This window comes from Chrysochloris asiatica, unplaced genomic scaffold, assembly GCF_000296735.1.
Source record: "Chrysochloris asiatica unplaced genomic scaffold, ChrAsi1.0 scaffold00009, whole genome shotgun sequence".
NCBI classification, from domain to species: domain Eukaryota; kingdom Metazoa; phylum Chordata; class Mammalia; order Afrosoricida; family Chrysochloridae; genus Chrysochloris; species Chrysochloris asiatica.
In genome coordinates, this window is record NW_006408527.1 from 15,590,252 (window position 1) to 15,613,751 (window position 23,500).

The following is a 23,500-nucleotide window of genomic DNA, read 5'->3' on the forward strand; positions in this document are numbered from 1 at the left end:
GGGTTGTTTGTGGTCATATAGAAGGTTAAGTGGCAGAGCCAGGATTCAAACCAGGTCATTACACTCTAAGCCTGAGCAACTTACCACCACTCACACTACATCCTAACACCTAGGAAAATCATGCTCATTGTGCATAGGAAATCTTCCTAAACTCTACTAGGCTTTTAAATCTGGCAGGGGCTCTTTAGATGGTAAGGACTTTAGATGGTAAGGCTAGAGCCAGAACTCTCAAGTAGGACGAGTCCTCATGTGTGTTCCGCCCATTTCATAGGCTGGCCTGTCCCCCTCTCCCAGCTCTGCATTTTCAACTGTAGCTAGGATGTTTGGCCACTGTTAGGGAAGCAGCTGGGCATCACCAAGAAGTCAGGCTAAGAGAGGAGGGAGCTTGGCCTCATGCTCCCAAGCTTGCTGAGAACCAAGGGCACTGCCAAAGGGATTCTGTGTGTACTGAGGTGGGGCTGGAATCAGGACGATCTTGGCAAACCCAAATGCTCATCTCATGACCCCCCAAAAAGCCATCTGCCTCTTTCAGTTTTCCAGCCATGGAGGCCAGCATCTGCCCTCGTGTAGGTATCACTGACTTTGCCAGCCAGCCTAGGTGATCTGGAAGACTCTTTTGGCCTTTGTTCCCCTGATGTCAAAAAGAAACTGGATCCCACAAGAAAACAAAGTCTCCACTTTTTAGAAGTCTGCATCGGTTTTTAGGATGTTTTGCTATTGACAGTAGCAAACTGTAATACTTTGAACAACATGAGGATTTTTCATTAAGGTTTGCTGTCCTGGATTTATATACAAGGAGTCCCTGGGTTAAGAATGAGACTTGTTCCTAAATGTGCCTTTAAGTTAGAACTGTAGGCAAACTGGAACAGGTGCATACCCTGGTGGTGCTGCAGGATAAGCACTTACTAATCACAAGGTGGGCAGTTCAAACCCACAGTGGCTCTGTGGGAGAATGCTGAGACTGTCTGTTCCTTTAAGGATGTAGAGTCTTGGAAACTCTATACAGGGTCACTATGAGTCGGATTCAACTCAATGGCATTGGGGTTAATGCAAGAAGAAGCTAGAAGCCTTTTCCATTATTTAAAAGCTAAAGCATTTGTTGCAGGTTGGTTCAACTGTTTCAAAGTGAGGGCAAATTTACAAAACATTAAAGAGTAAGTCAGCATCATGTTATAAATTGGACACCCACAGCCTGGGAACTTACTATACAAAGGCATAGAAGAAGGTAGGCTGGAAAGCTCACAAGTCACTGGCTTCAACAAGTTACACGACAGCAAAGTTTTGCCTGGCCTTGTAGGAAATGGAGTATGAATGGTTTTTAAGGGGAAGTATATAGTCCTGGCATGGCGCTGAAGTTTAATGCGCTGGACTGCAAGGTCGGTTTGAACCACAAGGTCGGGAGTTCAAGCTCACCAGCCACTCCTTGGAAACCCTATAGAGGGTTGCTATGAGTCAGAACTGACCTGAAGGCACTTAATGACAACAATGTAGGGCTACAGGCAGGAAGCAAGAGCATCAAAAACATTAATGCTTATGTCCCTGGTGACCGCCAGGTCCCAGAGGGATCATTGGCGGCATTGGGGTGGACCCGAGAAGACCTGTCCTACTGCAGAAGAGCACTGTCCTAGCTCCCAGCTCCCACAGAGCCGAAGGTAAAAGTCCAGTGGGAGCAAAAACTAGAGAGTCACCAGGCACTGGACCCTCCTGTTTCTACTCCCCTTGTGATGAATGAATGCCTTTCCTCCAAAAGCAGCCCATGTGCTCCTGTGGTGTCCCCAAAGAACCTGCATCTTGCCATCAACTCTGCACACAGCTGCCGCAGCAGTTTCTTCATGGGTTTCTCTCTCAGTGTCTCTTCCTCCTCCTTTCTCTCTCTCCCTCACCAAATTTAGAATCTATGTCAGCTTCATTCTATTTTCACAGTATTTTTGGCCATATAAGTTCAGGGTTGGAAGAAATCTTTAAGAACAATTAGGCCAAAGTTCCGCCCAATCAGATTAAGAGTAATTCTGTTGAGAGGCAGAGTTCTCGCCTCCCATGAAGGAGACCCAGTTTCGACTCACAGCCAACACACTTCATGCACGGCTACCACCAGTAGGGCAGCGGAGGTTTGTGGGTTACTATGAGCTGGACAGGTTTCAGCAGAGCTTCTAGACTAAGGTGAACTAATAAGAAAGGATTGGCAATCTACTTCCGAAAATCAGTCAATAAAGACTATGGATCAACAAGGGTCCGACCCACAACTGAGCAAGCAGTGTTTCACTCTGTTGTGCATGAGGATACCATGAGTCAGGGCTGACTTGATAGCAGCTAATAACAACAACCAAAGAAGGGTGGGAAGAGCAGCGGGCGGGACTTGGAAAACATAGTAAAGCAGGGGTTCAGGGGTTTGCGAGAGAAAACAACCGGGAAGCACCCAGCTAATGCCTTAGTATGTAATCGTTTGGCGTACTTTCTCCTGAGTGAGAGGGTTAGGATTTCCTGTCATGTACTGGTGTCTAGTATACGTGCTCAATTTCTGTCTTCACTGAAGGACAAAACACAAGCCTTGACACCTGATCAGATGTGGGTGCCCACACCAAAAAAATGAGGTCAGAGATACGCGGGGCCTCAGAGGCTATGAAAAGTCGGAGGAGCTTCCTACGAACAGAAATGGAGAAGTTAGGGGAAGTACCAAGAAAGTTAAAATGTGGAGGGGGAAGGCAGAGAAACTGATGCTGAAAGTAGACGGTGTGATTTCAAATTCCAAGTATAAATGCCCAGCCACCAGCGGGGAGTTAGATCTAAAGGCAGAATGGCAAGTTTATAGAAAATAAGGGCACTAAAGAAGGAGAGAGAATGTGTCTAAGGGAATACAACTGACAAGGGAAATTATATGGGGAGAAGGTAAGAGAGGGCCACGTCTTACAAAAATGCCCAGACTTAGAAGAATAGAGGAAGAAGGACAAGCAAAGAAGCTATGGAAGCAATGGTCAGGGAATATAAAATGCTGGAACTTGAAGGGAACAGGAAAGGTCTAGCTAGAGGTAACAATCTAAAGAAGTCTGGGTTGGTTTGAGATCCTAATCTTTACTAGGGTCAAAAAAATGACTGGAACCTATTAGGGATCTTCAAAAATAAAACTTACTAAATTCTTCTTGTTTGGCTGAATTGCCATAAAGAAAACAAACATTCACCTCTTGACTATTTATACAAAATTACCCATCTCCCAAATTACTTCCTTGTCTCCCCTCCTGTCTACGTGACAAACACTCTCTGCAGATCCACCATTAGGTTCGAAGTGCTGGAGGAAAACTAGGGAAGCAGAACAAAAACAAGATCTTTTTTTTGATGGAGGTTTTTGGTGTATCTGGAACTCTTACGCAAATGTAGCACGGGGTAAACATGCTTTGCCTGCAACTACTTAGGCAGAGCAGGATGCAAACCAGATGGGTGCTATTCATTCCCCTGGATGGAGAGCCCGAGCAGCCAGAGCTAGCCAGCTTCCACCCTCTAAGCTTGGCCTCCACACTCTCAGAGCCAGAGCTGAGGCTGTAAAGTCCTCGCATGGATGCTCCATCTATGAGCAGGGAGAAATATTTTGGTCCAGGAACCGAAAGGAACCAACTTATAGTTCAATTCTGTTCTTTGTGGAAACGGGAAAAAATGCTTGGCTTCACAAGATACTTCATCTCTTAGTTCTAAATTCAATAAATTATACCTGGAAGGCATTCCATTCCTCTTTAGTTTGAAACGAAATTAAGGGACAAAAGGGGGGGAAAAAAAAGCAATAGAACAATCAGAGGAAGGAGAGTTATAATGAAATTTTTATGATGGCAAGACTGCGTAATTGCTTTGGAGGGTGTTTTGGCTAAAATGAGATCTGCAAAGGAGAGAAAAAAGACACAGTGACAACCAAATGGGATCTATACTATTTCAGTTCCCCAGCTGGATGGTTCATCTAGCCAGAGCAGCCAGATGAGTGGAGAAGACTGCCGCAAGAGAAATCTCATGTTTGCAACATTAGATTATCTCCCTATGGCTAAAGTTACTGTGCATTACCCAAGGGGATGTTTTAAAGCCTCTATCAGCTTTCCCCTGGTCGACACAAAGTTCTGAGTGTTTCTGAGTTCTCTTCTTCCATTCCCTGCTAACTGCCTACTGCTTAGTATGAGCTTGGTGGTGGTGGTGGTTGTGTGCCACCAAGATGGTTCCAACTCACAGTGACCCAGTATAGGATTTCCAAGACCGTGATTCTTTATGGGAGCAGAAAGTCTCATCTTTCTCCCACAGAGTGGTTGGTAGATCTGAGCTGCTGACCTTTTGGTTAGCAGCCCGGCTCATAATTCACAATGCAACACACAAAATCATTTCAGTATTTTCTGTTAAGTATCATTAGGAAGTCAAATCTGCTGTTGAAAAAAAAAAATTATATTAATTAATATTAAGCAAGCGCAAGTGCTATTTAGCTTATCTATTGATGTGGATCATCCATGCCACTGTTTGATAAGATCTTTCCGAATATAGGTAAAGCCACTCTTTGGAAACCATATACAGGGTCGCTATGAGTCAGAATGGACTCCACGGCACTTAACAACAACAAAAGATGGGTAATGGAGAGGGTCAGGTTTTAAAACAACATTGAAGATCCTGGGCAAAATTGCAGACTTCAACAGCTCTTGCTGTCAACTGCTACACTAGACTTTCCTTTGCATATTTAGCACGTGTGAGGAGTGCATCTAGCAGGACCATAGCATCAGAAACAAACACAAGCATCTGTAAAATGAAGACTGCCCAGGTGAGCTGTTAGCTGCTGATACAGACACAGGAAGTATGAGGCTGTCTTATGATCTCTTGGAGAGGTGACACCATGCGCAGTTCTGGCATGATCTTTCACCATCAAAATGAATCCCCAGTTACGTAGGAAGATGCCTACCACCATGAAGTTGCTGTAGTATTGAACATACTCTGATTAAATGGAATATTCCAAACTCAGGCATGAAGTCAGAGGAGTGTCTGTCCTGCCCATAGTGGAGTTCCATCCATGTCTGCAGGATGCAATTGACTCTCCAGCCAGACCAGAAGCTCTTGTTGCTGGGCTCTTACCTGTTTTCTCACGGTTGAGCTACGCCTGCATTTGACCCCCGGCGAATCAGAGAGAACACCATCCAGAAACAAGGAGGAAAAAGAGAAAATGGAGACCAGAATGAGACGGATAACCACTCTGCAACCCAGAAGTAATGTATCTCTTCAATAATCAAAAAGTTATCTGGTGGTTGATGAAACTAAGCACATTGTTCAGCTCGGACCCAGAAATGGCTAAAAAGACTGGCTAATTTATTTTCCAAATAAAGCTCTTATCTTCACACAAGCACAGTGGTTCCTCTAATTTAAAATTAGAGCAGGAGAGGATGGGTTCAATTTGCAAGAAGACATATCTGGTGACAGAGTCCTGGTGTGGCGCTGTGGGTTAATGTGCTATACTGCAAAGTCAGTTTGATCTAAAAGGTCGGTGGTTCAAGTTCACCAGTAGTTTCTTGGAAACCCTATTCAGGGTCACTACGGGTCGGAACCGACCTGATGGCACTTAACAACAACAACACATTTAAGGACAGACAATAAGATCTTCCTGTTTGTATGGAGACACCAGCATGATAGAGCTTTCTTTCTTTTGAACACTGAGGAAAAAGAGAGCGATTTTTCTGTAATTTAGAAGATAGAGCACCCTGACTTGAAGGAATCTTGGCAATCCTTTAGGTCTATGTTTTCAAGCCGTGTTTAGCCTCAGAAGCCTTTTCTGAAAGGGCATCTGACTCAGTGGACAACATGTAAAGAAAGCAGTTATGCACAGCTTTGGGCAAAGGTAGGGACCAGAGCCTAGCAGCTGGGCCTCCCCTGCCCCACCACCAGAATATTCCTGAGAAGTCTCTTTGCAACTTTAGGGCTCCTCAGATCTAGTATCATTCTCTCATCTTAACAGGAAACTGGGACTCATAGGGGCAGAAAGTAGCCCAAGGGTACACACAATAGGAACTAACTCCACTCTTCTGTTTCCCACAGTGTCCTCTGCAGATATAAGGATTTAGGTGAACTTATATTAAGACTTTAATATAAGTCCTGGTGTGGCTCTGTGGGTTAATGCACCAGACTTGCTGCAAAGCCATTTGAACTGCAAGGTTAGCAGTTCAAGCTCACCAGTTGCTCCTCAAAAACCCTATACAGGGTTGCTATGGGTCAGAACCAACTCAGTGGCACTTAACAACAACAGATTAAGACTTTGGAGTCCTGGTGTGGTGCTGTGGGTTAGTTGGTTTGAACTGCAAGGTCGGCAGTACAAGCTCACCAGCCACTCCTCAGAAACCCTATACAGGCTCGCTATGATCAGAACTGACTCGACGACGGCATTTAACAACATATTAAGACTTTATCGTCACGAAGATAAGAGTCCCTGGAATTCCATGATCCTGGTTTCCTCCAGTCATCAAGACTGGTATACTAATGGGATCTTTACTGTGATCCACAAGGACAGAACGATGAAAGCCAAATGAAGCTATCTCTAAGTAATGAGGCCATAATTGTAAATGGCCTCATGATTACTGTGTGTGTTGGCAGACATAAGTGGTTGATATAATGGGCTAACCCAGGGCCTCAAGGGAGCCCAGCCCATTAAAGCTCTTTCCTCAGTTAAATCAGCACATTTTTAGGCATCTGAGAACTGTTGGCTGCAAGACTGTTTGCTCTTTGCCAGCTTGTAGAGTTTTCTCATAGCAGCACAGTGACTGGGAGGGAAAACTATTTGGCAGGGTTGGAGGAAGGTGGGGAAACATTGGGAGGGTTGCATACTTGTTCATCAGGCAAGGCTTTCTCCCAATGCTGTTTGGCAAGCCAATGCAATGTAATATTTCATTATTCAGCCATAGTCACTAATTAGGGCCTGTTCACCTTTTCCATGCATTGAATTAAAAAAACATATCTCAGATCAAATTCTATTTCCTCTTTTTCCTTCTTTGGGTCTGAGACTCTCCATGAAGTCTAGCAGCTAAGGTGGTTATTGTTGATGTTAAGTGCCATTGAGTCGATTCTGATTCATAGTGACCCTGTATAGCATTTCTGAGGAGTGGCTGGTGAGCTTGAACTGCCGACCTTGTGATTCAAACTGACCTTGCAGTCCAGTGCATTAACCCACAGCACCATGCCAGGAGCTCCAGCAGCTAAGGTTAGGTTACCAGAATCTTCCAGAGTCAAAAATTTATTTCCCTTGTATTGTAGTGGCTTTTGGAGTCCTGGTGTGGCGCTGTGGATTAACATACCAGATTGCAAAGCCATTTGAACTGCAAGGTTGATGGTTCAAGCTCACCAGCTGCTCCTTGGAAATGCTATACAGGGTCGCTATGGGTCGGAATCGACTCAACGGTACTTAACAGCAACAACAGGACTATTTCAGCCAATGATAACACACTTCCCTCAGTTCTACTCACAGCACATCCCACTTTCTATTTGAGGCCAGATGGGGTCAGCAAGGCAGAAGGAAGGGAGCAACCCGAAGTCTAGGTCCCTCCTTTGCAAAATCGTTGAAAACCTTTACAACTCAGTCCCTTGGCACTTTCCGAGGCTGCGGTCATGCTATTCCTGTCCTCTCATCATCCCTTCCCAGGATGCCCAGGCCACACCTACCTGGCCAGACTGCAATCTGTCCGCTGACCTGTTAGAAAGAAAGAGGCAAAAAAGCATATGTTAAAGCAGAAGGGGTGGATGAGGGAGATGTGCTCTGAAGAATTACCATGACTCGTCTCACTTCCCACAGAGTGGTGCAGAAGATTAAGGCCCTGAGCCACTAACCAAAAGGTTGGAGGTTCAAGTTTACCTAGAGGTACCTCAGAAGAAAGGCTTGCTTTCAGACATTGAAAATTCTATGGAGTGCAGTTCTCCTCTGACACACATGGGGTCGTCATGTCTGAAAGTCAACTGGACAGCACCTGGTAGGTAGCAGAGAGTGGGCCTTACTTCCCAGAGAACCAAAGTATAACAACATGTCAGGCCTTCTGGGCCAAAATGATGAGACGCGCACAGAGCCTCTCTCTGGGTAAGTTCTGTTTCTGGTGCTAGTTCCCGGCCCTAGGCTTTGGGGTTACCAACTCTGCTTCCCAGTGGGCAGACAGGGGTAGAGGTGAAAGAACAATAAACACAAGCAAGGCAGATCATGTTTCTTTGAGCAGCTTATTAGAAATCTTCCTGGAGATGAGTCTAGCTTATCATACATATATATGTTTATGTCAGGTGTGTGTGGTGAGGACGTGAGGGAGACAAGCTTGTTTATTCCTGAGTGTATGAAAATGCACACACACACACACACAGTTGGAAAAAAAATAGGAGTTGTTTGGGGGTGGTGAGGTAGAAAATATGTATGGGGTAGGGTGGGGGGAGCTGTGAAAAGTTTGTAGAAAAATCCCATTATCTTTTCATTCCATTTTTTAAGCCTCTTTGTGTGTTCTATCTTTAGATTCATACTCAATTTTCCTGTTAGGTTGACCTGGGGTGGCAAGAGCTGAGATTTAAGGCTGAAACGGCTTCAAACTGTGGTTTTCAACTCAACAGTGAGCCTGAGTATTAAATTAAATGGGTCACAACCAGCTTTAAAAAATGGAATACAGGAACATTAAAATTCAAAAGTAGTTTGTTTTTTTTTTTTTCTTCAAAAAATGCATATGTATGTGTACATGGACCATGATGTAAATAAAATATGTTGCTTTTTATGGGTCCGTGGTCAATAGAGCTTAATCTGTATTAGACCTAAAGTAGATGCCAGGGGAAAGCCCACGCAGGGTAAGCAGAGGAAGGAGCTGATTAGCTCCCAGACTGCTCATCTAAGCTCCTGCAAAGGCAGCCCCAGGAATCAGGGTGACTGGGGAGGGCAGGGCTTTGTCTTTGCCTTTAAAGGTTGCTAATTGTTGATTACAGCTCAGCTCATCTTGAACAACACCCCTCTTCCCCGCCCCCCCACACCAGCTCTAGAATCTTCTTATTTCCAAAGGCACAGCCTTCATCTGCAAAAATATTATTCTGAGCCATTATTTTCAACATCTGTCCCATTTCCATGCTGGAATATTCATACACATCAATTATCCCTCTGCGGAAAGAATAAGGGGTTCTCGCTTTATGGTGACAGATACACACAGAAGGCAGGGACATGATGACTTGCAAACAGGAAGATGTACAGTGGGTTTTTTTCACCCTTATTGCTGGAACTTGTCATCTTTAGATTAAAGCAATTTGCAGCACTAATGAATGGCCACCAACGTACTGCCCCCTCCATGGTAGCACATTTGGTATGTGTATATGTGTGTGCCTACACACTCACACACACACCCGGAGGCTCTGCTCCCAGGCTACTTAGGGATTATGCTTAGATTCTCCTGACAAAAGGAAATCACAGTTATAACTTGCTTCAAATAAATTCTGGGCTTTCCTCCAATTCCCTACAGAGCAGTCTGATAACCCCAACAGCACAGATTTTCTGTAAGTAAACTTCAGACCTCAATGCCCAAACCTGTTCAGCCAGACTTAGTCCCTTGGGTAGTGGGTAAGAAGACAGGCGCTAGCTCACAGGTTTTCTCCACATAAAAGAAAACGCCTTAAAAAGACCACAAGATCAAAGACATTAGAAGAAAAAGAATTAATCATCTGGGGGACTTGTCCAGGTCAGGAGAAGGGTTGGTAGGAGGCTCTGGTATGAAGAGCGGAGCTAATGAGCCAGTGAGTACCACACACTTTCCTGTATGCTGCATTTTCCCCTAGAACACTCTCAGTGAATTTATTGACAACCCTAGACCTCTGTGTGAGTACTTGTTTGTCTTTTATTCACGTTACTACATATTCTCTTTTGCCTTCCTCCCATCTTTAAGTCAGGAGATTAGTAGGGTGGGGAGGAGGAATCCCCAACCTGGGAATCCCATTAATCATAGGATGTTGAGAGCTAGGCAGGAGACCTGGCGGAATGCCAAAGAACCTGGAAAGGGGGGGAGGGGAACTTCTCTTTTAACCTTCTTCTGTTTGTCAGCGGAGGAGACAAAGTCCAGAGTGCCAGTTCAGTTCTCTCCCTTGCTACTTTCTAGGATCTGCTTAAACTCATCCTACCAGGCAGGACCAGATAGTCCATTCAGCACCATGACCTCCACAGGGCAGGGCCCAAGCAGAACGAACTGCTACTTCACCAGCATCAGGACCCTTCAAAGCAGAAGGGAACCAGTACACTACCTGAAGTTCCAGAACAGCAGCAGTCTGTCCATCACCCACCCACTCCTGCCTGCAAGAATCCTCTCTTCTCCACAGAGCAGCAGCTCATCTCACAGCTCCCTGCCTTCTGGCTCCAGCCTCAGTCCTGCCACAGAGGAGCTGGGGTGGGGGTTTAACACAGTGTCTGAAGAGTATATAACCCATCAGTCCCTTCTCCCCAATAGGGGCAGAGGATGCGGAGGAGGGGGTTGAATGAAGAGTCTGCGCAGCACGCTCCATTTAAACAAATGGATGATGCACATTAGTGCTTCATTAAGCACTGGCCTCTTCACATTACTCAAGCAGTCATTTGGGGCGTGTGCTCCCACATCAAACAGGCTAGGAAAAGAAATGCATTCATTTAACAAGCTCCGGGCCCACTGGGCTTTACGATGGAGGCGTGTTCAGAAGTAAAGCTCAGGGCTCAGACTTCCCCTCTCTGCCAAACCTCCAGCACAGTTTCCATACTCACTTTCTCCCAGGGTTTTCTGGAGCAGGTCATGCTTGGCTTGTAACTTGGTGATGAGGTTCCTGCCCTCTAGGTACTCCTTCATTTTCTGTAAGGAGAAGGAGGAGAAAGAGTAATCAGACTCCTGACCAGATTGGGGCTGGGGCTGGAGGGGGTGGGGGGAGGCGGTGGAGAGCACAGTTAGTCAACTCAACAATTGTTTTTCTAAGAGATCATTCAGTCCAGGCTCAATTTCCATTGGGCCCATCTTTGGTTTCTTTCAGGCCCTGAGCACCTGGGCAGCTGCTGATTTTCATGGGGGATGAGTATTCTGTTCTGTGTTTTTCTGGCAGCTGTGTGTTGCCAGTGTAAAGGAACTGTCTTCTAGTGCCCCTTACTCATGCCCCTCAATTGTACTGATGAAGAGAAGGGACGGCTGAGGAACTCACTGAACCTTGGCCAGGTGTGAGGACACAGCTGACACCTGTCCCTTCCACTGACATCAGTTGCACCTTGGCCCCTTCCAGCGTGTTTTCTGGCACACTAGGGGCAAGGTAAATGGCAGGCGGAGTCTTTCTTGAGTCTTTGTGGAATGCTTGGGGTTTCTGAGCACTCAGAGGAAGAACTGCCACCTTCAATTACACACACACATGCTCACAGTTCCAGACACTGATAAGATTCTCTGGAAATGTGATCCCATCTGCTCTCAATGATCAAAATACGATTGCTGATTTGACTGCTCCAGTCTGCCCAATGAATCTCAACTGTACGAGGGAGCTCCAAAAGGCTTGTGGAAAATTCCAGTTTTCTGTGAACTTTTTGAAGTCCCCTCCTGCTCTCCCAGACAGAAAATCCATCAAGCCTTCCAAGTAACCCTCTGAACAAATATTATCATTATCACCATTCTATGGACAAGAACACTGAGGCTTAAAGAAGAATAAATATGTTGCTCAAGACTGAACAGCTCGTGAGTGGTGGCGCCATATTTAAACTCGAGTTGGATAACACAGCACATGCTCTGAACCACTATGATAAATGCTTGATCCATTACAATACAAAGAAAGAGAAGGAGAGAAGCAGCAGAAAATTTCATGGCATTGACATTTATAGAATTGTAGCTATTTACATTTTTAAAAGCACTTTAGGAGTCCCTGCTGGTACAAATGAGTAAGTAAGTACTTGACTACTAACTGAAAGACTGGCAGTTCACATTCACCCAGAGACAACTCAGAAGGCCTGGTGATATGCCTTCAAAAAGTCACAGGCCTTGTCTTTTGAATCTTGGTTTCCCTTGCCTACCATTGTAAAATAGACACTTGAGGGGGAGAGAAAGAAATGCCAGAAACAGCACAATAGAAAGCTTTTAAGTCCATCTTCAGCCTATTACTGATTGGAATACCTAAAAGGGGGCTAGAACTTACCCAACGAAAGAGGCTTCCTGTGGAGCTTTTGCATTGCATAAGACAATAGGTGGAATCCTGAACCCCATCCACAGTCTTCTGAGGTGGGAAATTTCTACTTGAAAGGACAAGTAGAACAGAAGATATTTCGTGAAAGAAAGATTGGCAGGAAAAATCAAAAACAATAATGGCAGTCTGACTGACTACTACAAGAACAAGCAAGCTGTTCACCCAGGAGCCATCAAGGCAAGCGGTCGGGTCCCCTCAGAGCAAACCCCCTTCCAAGAGTAAGACTTAAGAGTAATACAAGAGCAGGCATGTGGTCTGGCTGGTGACCACTTTGGTCACCGATAAAGGTGAGTGGGAAAAAAACAGCAATGAATTTGTGAGCTAAGTCCGACCACATTCAACAGACTCCTGTGAACCCACGTGGAGACCTGGTTGGCCAGCAGTATGGCAAGACCCAGGGACTCCTGGGCCCAGAGGCAGTGACATGGCCACAGAAGACTAGAGTGGAGAGTGAAGCATCCAGCTGATATGAAGTGAGGGGAGATGCACAAGAACACCCATTCTTGCAGATAGTATCCACTTGACCTGGCTTCGATGGCTGGATGATCAGAATTCTACTAGAAGAAGAAAGAAGAGGAAAAAAAAAAGAGAGTAATCTACTACAATTTGATGGATGTAGTAGCTCAAAAGAGGGAACAAATTTTAACAGCGAGGATCATTCCCAACCATTTGGTACACAGGATTGACAGGGATGGGCAACTTAGACGTTGGCTACCCAAAATGGGGGGGCTACAAAGGCAAGAAGTGACTAGCTTACAAGCTTTCAAGAGGGAGTCTAGTTCCAGAGGGTACAGGGGAAGGTGGAATCTCTACTGAGTCGTTTCTAATCTGTTGTGACAGGCTGATGAAAGGAGATGGGGATAAAAATCTTTCGGTACAATAGGGAATAGTTGCTACTAGGACTGACTGTGGGGGTTGGAAATGTAAAGGTAGATGTTTTGTAACAAAAGGAGGGGAGTGGTTAATTTTGTAGTCTAGGAGCTGAGGTCCCTGGGACCATCAAGGGAGAAGAGTGGAGTAAGGGACACTACCCAGAGAAGCAGAGACGCCAGAAATGGAGGCAGAGATGACATGTAAAGATGGAGTAGCTGGGGACTCTGGACTCAGGGAGGGAGAGGGGCTGTGTGCTGATGGCTGGGGGTGGGGTGGGGCGGTGGCAGGCTTGCGGGGTGTACCCCTTGGTTGTTTGATGATGCATGGAGGGGATTGTAATCATTGCAAAGAAACAAAATACGATAGGATGAATGTAAAGCTGGTGTTCTCCCATGAAAACTACCATATAATTCACAATAAAACTTATAAAAAAAAAAGTCACAGCCTTGAAAACTATAGAGTACAGTTCTACTCTGAAAACCACCTAGTGTCCATGAGACTAATCAACTGGTTGCTTTTAAAGCATGTTAGCATTTATTCTCTCATTTGGCACTTGCTGCGTTGTGGTTACGAATTGGGCTGCTAAGCTCAAGGTCAGCAGTTCAAAACTACCAGCTGTTCTGTGGGAGAAAGATGAGGCTTTCTGCTCCCATAAAGATTTACATCCTCGCAAACCCTGTGCAGGGTCACTATGAGTCGGAACCGACTCTACAGTAGTTAACAACAACATGACTCTATAAATAAAGACAATCTTATTTTCTTATTTCAGATGAGAAGATGATGGAGAGAGAGAGAGGGGAGTTTGTGACTAAATTGATGAATGTTGCTTGGTAGTGAAGCAGTTGTGTTAGGTCTGAACCCCAGGCTTTTGGGCTCTTAACATGGTGTCTCACTCTACTCCTCAGCTGTTCATGAGGATCTTAATTTGCTGCAGTTGTCTCCTGCTGCCGTGGCTCATCTGCTGGATCAGGGGTCCTCTGCATATTTCCAAACTCAGAAACATTCCTCAAGTGTGATCCTTGAATCACTGATGATTCTCGAGATTGTTTTAAGTGATGTTGCTGTTGTATGCCGTCGAGTTTATTCCAGGACTTGGAACTGGTTCATTCCTGTTTGACTCTCTGCTCAGAATTCGCCTTTCCACCTCAGTTATAATGAAATCAGATTCATCAAATTCATGAGTTTCTGATTCAACATATCTGGATAGAAATGAAAATTCTTAGCAGGGGGTCAAACAGGAATGAACTAGTTCAAAGCCTTGGATGATTCTGGCTCATAATCATCTTATAGTGACATTACAGAACAGAGCAGACTGCTCTATAGGTTTCCTAAGTCCTGGTGTGATGCTGTGGGTTAATGTGCTAGAATGCAGACTTGGTTTGAACCGCAGGGTTGGCAGTTCAAGTTCACCAGCCACTCCTCGGAAACCCTATACAGGGTTGCTATGGATCAGAACCAAGTCAATGGTCATGGTGCCGTAGGGTAAGGTTTGGACTGCTAAACACTGGTAGATCAGCGGTTCAAACCTACTAGTCTCTCCTCAGAAACTCTTAAAAGTGCTCAACAACCATCTTTAGGGAAATAGATCACCCGTTCTTTCTCCTGCAGGTTTGAACTGCTGAATGAACCACCAGGGCTCCAAATAAGTGGATTATTGTTATTGTTGTTAAGGCCATTGAGTTGGCTCCGACCCATAGCAACCCAGTCGGGTTTCCGAAGAACAGCTGCTGAGCTTGAATTGCTGATCCTGTGGTTCAAACCGACTTTGCTGTGCAGCGCATTAATGCAGGACTAATAAGTGGATAAAACACTTTTAATTTTGATTGTTGTTGTTGTTAGGTGTCATCGAGTCAGTACCGACTCATAGCGAACTTACGCACACCAGAATGAAACACTGCCCGATCCTAGGCCAACCTCACTACTGTTGCCATGCTTGAGTCCATTGATGCTGCCACCTGGCCAATCCATCTCATTAGGGGTCTTTCTCTTTTTTTCTGACCCTCCACCCTATAGTTAAGCCTTTTTTTTTTCCAATGGGTATTAAGTAGAAAGTATACTAAAACATCTGTGAAGTAAAATAAAAAACACATCTTACTTTAATTTCAAGGGGCTACTTTTCCCCATAGTGGGTGAGCCCTTGTAGTGCAGTGGTTATGCAATGAGCTGCTGACCAAAGGTCAGCGGTTTGAATCCACCAGCATCTCCACAGGAGACAGATGTGGCAGTCTGCTTCTGCACAGGTTGAAAGCCTTGGAAATCCTATGGGATAATTCTGCTCTGGGCTGCAGGATGCCTATGAGTTGGAATGGACTCAGCAATAGTGGGGTTTGGCTCTTATCCATGATCCCAAAATGAACAGTAAAAACTGGATCCTGTGAACTTATTTTGTACTCAAAACTGTTCTGCTTTGCAGCATTGTTAACTTCTTCTCCCACCCCCCTTGAAAAGGTTTGTTGTTATGTGCCATCATGTTTGTGTAGAATAAGAGCAGTGAGTGTTCTACAGTACCACTTCAGGGCTCTGGAAGAGGGCCGTTAAATAACAAACCCACCACCTCAGTGATTTAATGAAAAAGACTGTGTGTGCTCCCCTAGTGTTCATTTCAAAACGTCTCAGAGTTAAAAATAAAAATATCCAGAGACTTTTAAAAAAGTTCTTTGTCACCATGGAAGCTTATATTCACTAAGCAAAAACCCCACACTTAAGGGTTTGTGCAAGTGAAGACCATCCATCCATCACCCATGCCACACTAGAGACTACTGGGTTCCCCCACCTAAAACTCACCCCAATCTCTCTCCAAGCTCAGATACCACTTAGTAAATTGATGCCAACTGATCTCAGCTACAAAGGGTGGGCACGATTCAATCAACATTGTTAAGATTAGCCACTGGCTGATTTTCTATTTCTATAATTTTCATAGATTTGAATTTTTTATCAAGAGCTTACAAACACATGCTTAAAAATGAAGAAAACCAATTGCTTTCTTCAGACGCAGTCCCTGGCCCTGCCTTGCTCTTATGCCCTTGCAAAACTCCAAGGCAGCACTTTTGCCACTGAGCTGAAAACCAAGAGGTTACTCCAGACTGCGTCCTCCCTATGGTCAAAGACCAGATCGTCCGTTGCTTCTTATATCCCTAATGCTCAGTACTGTGCCTAGTGGGTAATTACTGTTGTTGTTAGGTGCTGTGGAGTCAGTTTTGACTCATAGCAACCATGTGCAGGGTTTCTGAGATGCAACTGGTGAGTTTGAACCATAGACCTTGCAGTTCAAACCACCCTTGTAGTTCAGTGCTTATCATACAGCACCACACTGGGACTCCAGTAGATAGCAGACACTGCATCAATGGGAGACTGAGTAACTGAATGAGCCGTCCTGTCCCTCTTCTTTAGATAGAATCTTCCTCTGCAAGTACCAGGTACCAGGTACCAGTCCAGCAACTAAGCATGCCTCTCCCCTCTAAAGCAAACAACCGACTCAAATATGTTGTTGTTGTTGTTAGGTGCCTTTGAGTCAGTTCTGACTCATAGAGACTCCATATAGGATTTCTGAGGAGTGGCTGGTAGGTCTGAACCTCTGACCTTGTGGTCCAGCACATTATCCTGCAGAGCCACCGCAGGGCTCCAACATAAGACAAAATTAAAAAGAGCCCAACCAAACCATTTCTGCTGCCTTAATCACAACCTGGTCCAGTGGCCCTGCTCCTTTGTGTTTTTGCACAAGAACATCTGCATAAACATAGGCTGGATTGTCACCATCCCCTTCCATCTGCCAGTTTACTGCTGTCAGTCTTCCCCAGGTAATGTTGTTGTTAAGTGCTGCTGAGTCAGTTCTGACTTGTAGCGACCCTGTATAGGGTTTCCAAGGAGCAACTGGTGAGCTTGAAACACCAACCTTGTAGTCTGAAGGGCTTTGCAGTCTGGCGCATTAACCCACAGCGCCATACCAGGGCCTACTTCCAAACCAATGCCCAATTGTGAGGCCAGGAACAGGGCTTTAAGGCAGGACTTCTAACTGGTTCCTTCCAGTTCTATACCTGCAGAGAATTTGCATTTCAACCCCATGTATGTTGTTGGTAAGTGCCCTCCAGCATGTTCCAACTCATAGCAACCCTACATAGGTTCCGAGAAGCAGGAGAAGCAGTTGGTTGGTTTGAACTGCTGACCTTGTGGTTCACAGTCTAGTGCTTATCCTACAGTGCCACACCAGGAGTCTACAGTGTAACTAGCTCCCCAGGTGACTCTCAGGTATACATAACCCACTACTACAGAGTCTATTCCAACTCACAGCGACCCTATATAGGATTTCAGAGATGTCAATCTTTAAAGGAATAGCTTCATCTTTCTCCCTCAGAGTGAATGATGGGTTTGAACTCCCAAGCTTTTGGTTAGAATGCTAATACCTAACCCAAAATGCCACCAGGGCTCCTTTAGGTAAATATGATGTTGTTAAGTGCTGTTGAGTTCTGTTTAGACTCATAGCAACCCTGTAAAAGATCTTGTTAATATGGACATTCTGAATCTGTATATATGGGGTTGTTGTTAAGTGCTGTCCAGTCGGTTCCACCCTGTATAGGGTTTCCAAGGTGGAAACACAAATTCTCAGCAGGATTTGAAGTAGGATGCTTCAGGGCCCAGAGGTGAAAAATCCACTGCTAACAACTCAACCCTCAAATATCTCTCATTGGAAGGGTTTCCAAGGAGATTCTAAGTGTTTCCTAATATGGGAAAGAAAAAAAAAATCACCAAGAAAGCTGTAACCTTCAAAACAAGACCAGTTAGACTGCTCAGAAAACAGCCAAAATTCTGAAAGGAGAAAAATGTAAATTCTTTCCTCTTGCTCATGTTTCTACTTGAGATTTTAGAAATCAGTTTTCTTTTTCCTTATTTCCATTCATGTTCACAGTTCACTAGTCAACTCTGGTCCTCACTCAGTAAACCATTACAATAAATAACCATCTGATAAAGAGGTATGATGGATTACCTTTGAGTTCCATTAAGTCCTGAAGATCAAAGCTGTGTTGAATATGACCTGCATCCCAATCCTGGGTGGAAACAATGGTTGGAGTTTCCCACCTAGGTACGCTGGGTACTGGAGGAAGACAAGGCATCCTATCCCGCCTCCTGCAGAGCTGGCTGGCATGTGATTTATGTCACTATCCCGCCCATGAAGTCAGCACTCATTTATGTAGAAGGTAAGCTGGGGATACACGTCCTTGCCTTTACTGGGGGGCTGCTGTTACAAGGTTTCAGGACAGACACACAGAGAACAAAGCTCTGACAGCTGAAGGTCAGGGCCTTTCCATGACTCCCAGACACCACAGGTCAGGGAAAGAGCTGTTTGTGTGGTAGACTCTCAAAATTCTTTCCTGGTGAAATTGATTTTATAAAACCAAATCAGTTGTGGAGTCAGTACTGATGCGACCTCATGTATGAGACAGTAGGTAGAACTTTGCTCCCATACAAAGGGCTTTCAGTGGCTGATTTTGGGGGAAGTAGGTCAGCAATTGGAAACTATCAGCTCTTCTGCAGGATAAAGATGAGGCTTTCTGCTTCTGTAAAGATTGACAGCCTTGGAAACCCCGTACAGGTTTGCTATGGGTAGGAACCAACTCCATGGCACACCACCACTTGCAAAAAGGAATGTAATCCCTTGTTGACACCTTGATTTTAGCTCAGTGAGAGGCATTTTGGACTTTTCTAACACAGAACTGTGAGACAGAAAATTTGCAGGGTTTTTTTTGGGGGTGGTGGTGGTGGTGGTGGTAGCTTGCTTGTTTAAATATAGTATGGTTAAACTTGACCCCAAAAATACCTTCCCAGGGATAAGTATGGTGCTGTGGGATAAAGCAGTGGACCGCAAGGTTGGTTTGAACCACAAGGTTGACGGTTCAAACTCACCAGCCTCTCCTTGGAAATCCTATGTAGGGTCACTGAGAGTCGGAAATGACTCCATGGCATCCAACAACAACAACAAGGGTAATAAGGATCACTTTCCTTATTGGTCAAACCATCTATCTTATGGGTGGAGGTCGGGGCTTATCCAACAGTGCCACAACAGGACTCCTTTCTAATATTAGGTAATTTTTTTTTTTTTTTCATTTCACTCCCCGTACCCTGCCCCTTGATTCCCTTATCAAATGTTGCATAGTAGCGATTATCCAATATTTTCCTCTATGGAGGAGCAAAAGAAAGGGTAGTGTTTCATTCTAGGTGACTCAGTGGTTACCAGAATAAAATCAGGTTCCTAATATACAGTCTAAAGAGTCTCCTCTCCCCTTCACTTGCCTTTCCACTCAATATTATCAAAACAGAATTTCTTCAGATAGTAGAGAGATAAAAGAAGCTTTTGAGTGGAGTTGTTTATTTTTTTGAGAGGGGTGGTGGGGAACAAATATGAAAATTCAATTCCATTTTTAAAACATACTAGAGTTCTGGTGGACTCCTGGAGTGGCACTGTAGGATCAGCACTGGACTGCGAACCACAAGGTTGGCAGTTCAAACCCACTAGCTGCTCCTTGGAAATTCTATACAGGTCGCTATGAGTCAGAACTGACTCAACAGGACTTAACAACAAGAGTCCTGGTGTAGCACTGTAGGATAAGCACTGGACTGTTAACTGCAAGGTTGGAAGTTCAAACCTACCAGCTGCTCCTTGGAAATCCTATACAGAGTTGCTATGAGTGGAAACAACTCAAAGGCACTTAGCAACTGTAACAGTCACATTAAATGATTTAAAAATGATTACTTATTCCTAATGTCAGTCCTGGTGTGGCACTGTAGAATAAGTGTGGCACTGCTAACCACAAAATTGGAGGTTCAACCCACCAGCTGTTCCTTAAAAACTCTATGGTGGTGGTGGTGGTTATGTGCCATGGAGTTGGAACCGACTCATAGTGACCCTGTACAGGGTTTCCGAGGCTGTAAATCTTTACGGGAGTAGAAAGCCTCATCTTTCTCTTGCAGAACAGCTAGTAGTTTCAGACAGCTGACCTTAAGCTTCACAGTCTGATTCGTAATCACTACGCTACCAGAGCTCCTTAAAAAAAAAACCCTATAGAGAGTCGATAAGAGTTGGAACCAACTTGACGTCACTTAACATCAGCCATAACGTCTATTTACTGAAAATCCTCCCTTATAGATACTTTGTTGTTGTTAAAGCGCTGTTGAGACAATTCTGACCCATAGCGACCCTGTATAGGGTTTCCGAGGAGTGGCTGGTGAGCTTGAACTACTGACCTTGCGGTTCAAACTGACTTTGTAGTCCAGCACATTAACCCACAGCGCCACGCCAGGACCCCTACAGATACTTTAGGTGTAGTAAAATGAAAAGCAGAAAAGTCAAGTGTGATGCTATATAATAAGCACCGGAGTGCTAACAGCTGTTCCTCAGAAACCCTGTACAGGGTTGCTATGAGTCAGAACCGACTCGACAGCATTTAACCACTACCATGGTCAGGAGGGAGCAGTCGCTGGAGAACGATATCATGTTTGGTAAGGTGGAGGGTCAGAGAAAAAGAGGAAGACCCCCAACAAGATGGACTGGCCAAGTGGCAGCATCGATGGGCTCAAGCATGGCAACAGTAGTGAGGTTGGCCCAGGATCAGGCAGAGTTTCATTCTGCTGTGCATAAGGTCGCTATGTGTCGGTACCAACTCGATGGCACCTAACAACAACATCACTTACTACATCACTACCATCACTGCCACCACTCATCTGTTGGTTTGTCGTACTGTGGTGGCTTGTGAGTTGCTGTGATTCTGAAAGCTATGCCTCGGTTATTTTAAATACCAGCAGGGTCACCCATGGTCAACAGTTTTCAGATGAGCTTCCAGACGAAGACAGACTAGGAAGAAGGAGTGACGAACTACTGCCAAATGTTTAGTCACTGAAAACCTTATGAATAGCAGAGAAACACTGTCAGATATAGTACCGGAAAATGAGCCCCTCAGGTTGGAAGGTACTCAAAATGCGACTGGGGAAGAGCTGCCTCCTCAGAGTACAGTTGACTGTGATGACACGAATGGAGTAAAGCCTTCAGGACCTTCATTTGCTGATGGGGCAAAACTCAAAATGAAGAGAAACAGCTGTAAACATTCATTGAAAATCGGAACATGGAATGTACGAAGTATGAATCTGGGAAAACTGAAAGTTGCCAAAAATGAAATGGAATGCATAAACATCGATATCTCCTAGGCATTAGTAAGCTGAAATGGACTGGTATTGGCCATTTTGAATCTGACGACCACATGGTTTACATTAACCCAAAGCAACCCAATCCGTAACCATTACGCTACCAGCGCTCCTTACCAATGACAATTCTACTAGCCTCAGGCAAGTCACTTACCCTCCCTGAGACAGTGTCCCCATTTGAAAAATGGCTGTAATAATACCTTTTTCACAAGGTGGTTGAGGATGAAATGGGATAATAAGTACGCTTGTGATGAGCAGTCAGGCACACAGGAGGGATTGTACTCTAAAAATGTTGCTTATATCTAAGTCCCCTGCTTAGTTCAAAAGCACTCCTGTCCTATAGTGGGCCAAACAGTGTCCCTTAAAAGACAGTCCAGTCCTCTAACCTCCTGTATCTGTGAATTTGACTTATTTGGAAACGGAGGGTCTTTGTAGATATAATTAAATTAAGGATCTAGGAATGAGATTATCCTGGTGGGTTGCCCTTGTTGTTGTTGTTATTAAGTGCCGTCAAGTCGATTGTGACCCATAGCGACCGTGTATAGGGTTTCCAAGGAGCAGCTGGAGCTTGAACCACCAACCTTGCAGTTCAATTGACTTTATAGTCTGATACATTAGTCCACAGTACCACACTAGGACTCCAAAACAAAAGCCTACAGCACCCAGTATTCCCAAGCAGTCTCCCATCCCGACCCTGCTTAGCTTCCAAGATCTGAGTAGTCAGGGTGGTATGGCAGTAAAGGTGGATTGTCCTTGTTGTTAAGTGCTGTGGAGTTGGTTCCAACTCATAGTGACCCTGTACAGGGTTTCTAAGGCTGCAAATTTTTAAAGATGAGCAGAAAGCATCATCTTTCTCTTGCGAAACAGCTGGTAGTTTTGCACTGCTGACCATGAGACTAGCAGCCCAATTCATAACCACTACATTACCAGAGCTCCATCTTGTTGTTGTTGGTAAGTGCCACCGAGTTGATTCCGATCCATAGCGACCCTGTATAGGCTTTCCAAGGAGTAGCTGGCAAGCTTGAACCACCAACCTTGCAGTTCAAACGGCTTTCCAGTAATGCCACAGCACCATACCAGGACTCCACCCTGTGTCTCAAATCTCCCTTAAGAGGGCACTAGTCACTAGATTTAGGGCCCACCAGAGCTCCTTGATGTTGTGAAGTGCTGTTGAGTCATTTCCGACCCACAGCGACCTTGTATAGGGTTTCCAAGGAGCAGCTGGTGAGATTGAACCTCTAACCTTGCCGTTCAAACAGCTTTGCAGTCTGGCTCATTAACCCACAGCGCCACACCAGGACTCCAGATCCAGTGACTTGTTGTTATGTGCCATGGAGTCGGTTCCGACCCATAGCGAACCTGTACAGGGTTTCCGAGGCTGTACATCTTTACAGGAGCAGAAAGCCTCATCTTTCTCCTGCGGAGCAGCTGGTAGTTTCAAACTGCTGACCTTGCGGTTCGTAACCCGATTCATAACTACTACACTACCAGAGCTCCTTGAATCCAGTGACTAGCACCCTCTTTAGGGAGATTTGAGACACAGACACGAGGAGAACAAAACCAGGCAGAAATTGGAGTGATGGAAGTTGAGAAAACACCAAAGCATGGAGTCTTCCTCCAAAAAGAACCAATCCTACTGGCACATAGAGTTTGGACTTCTGGTCTCCAGAGCTGTGAGCAAATGCATTTCTGTTGAGTTAAGCCACTCAAGTTTGTGCCATTTATTACAGTAACTCTGGGAAACAAATATCTTAGTTTTGTGCTGATACAAAAGAAAGCCGAATCAAAGCAGAAGGCTTCTGGCCGTTCAAAAATAGTAAGAGGCATAAGAATGCTTTTCAAATTTAATTTGAGAAGACATCCTGGCTTTAAACGCACTTTTACTATAGAGCGTAAACTCAGGGGACCTCACTCATGTCTTGATTTTAATTTGTGTGAAGCCAAGGACACAAGTACCCACTGTAGCAAGTGGTGGGGTGGGCGTGAGGAATAGGCTATATAGGGCCATCCCCCAGCACCAGCACAGATACACAGATGTCATGTTGTGGTTGTTTCCCCACCACACGGGCATACTGACATGTCCCTCCTCCCCATCAACTTTGAAAGCAGGAAACAGCTGTCGGACAGATACATACTGTATAATCAAGTACACATCAAGTGGGAGCACATGGATCCAGTTTAACATTTGTACCTGCTTAACACATGTTTATTTTCTTGGGAGTCTTGGTGTTGTGTGCTTGCTCTGTGGGATAAGCACTGGAGTTCTAAC

General features: G+C 44.9%; 1 protein-coding gene across 3 annotated transcripts in view; it reads right to left on the reverse strand.

Annotated features, from left to right (window-relative positions):
- SRGAP2 (SLIT-ROBO Rho GTPase activating protein 2) overlaps positions 1–23,500 on the reverse strand; it is a 324,371-nt gene that overhangs the window by 39,605 nt on the left and 261,266 nt on the right. For all 3 annotated transcript variants that reach the window (XM_006834068.1, XM_006834067.1, XM_006834069.1), the window contains exons 10-12: positions 10,724–10,808; positions 7,654–7,681; positions 5,086–5,110 (exon numbers count right to left, since the gene is read on the reverse strand). In XM_006834068.1, coding sequence (XP_006834131.1) covers positions 5,086–5,110; positions 7,654–7,681; positions 10,724–10,808 — 138 coding nt within the window. The remainder of the gene's footprint in view (positions 1–5,085; positions 5,111–7,653; positions 7,682–10,723; positions 10,809–23,500) is intronic.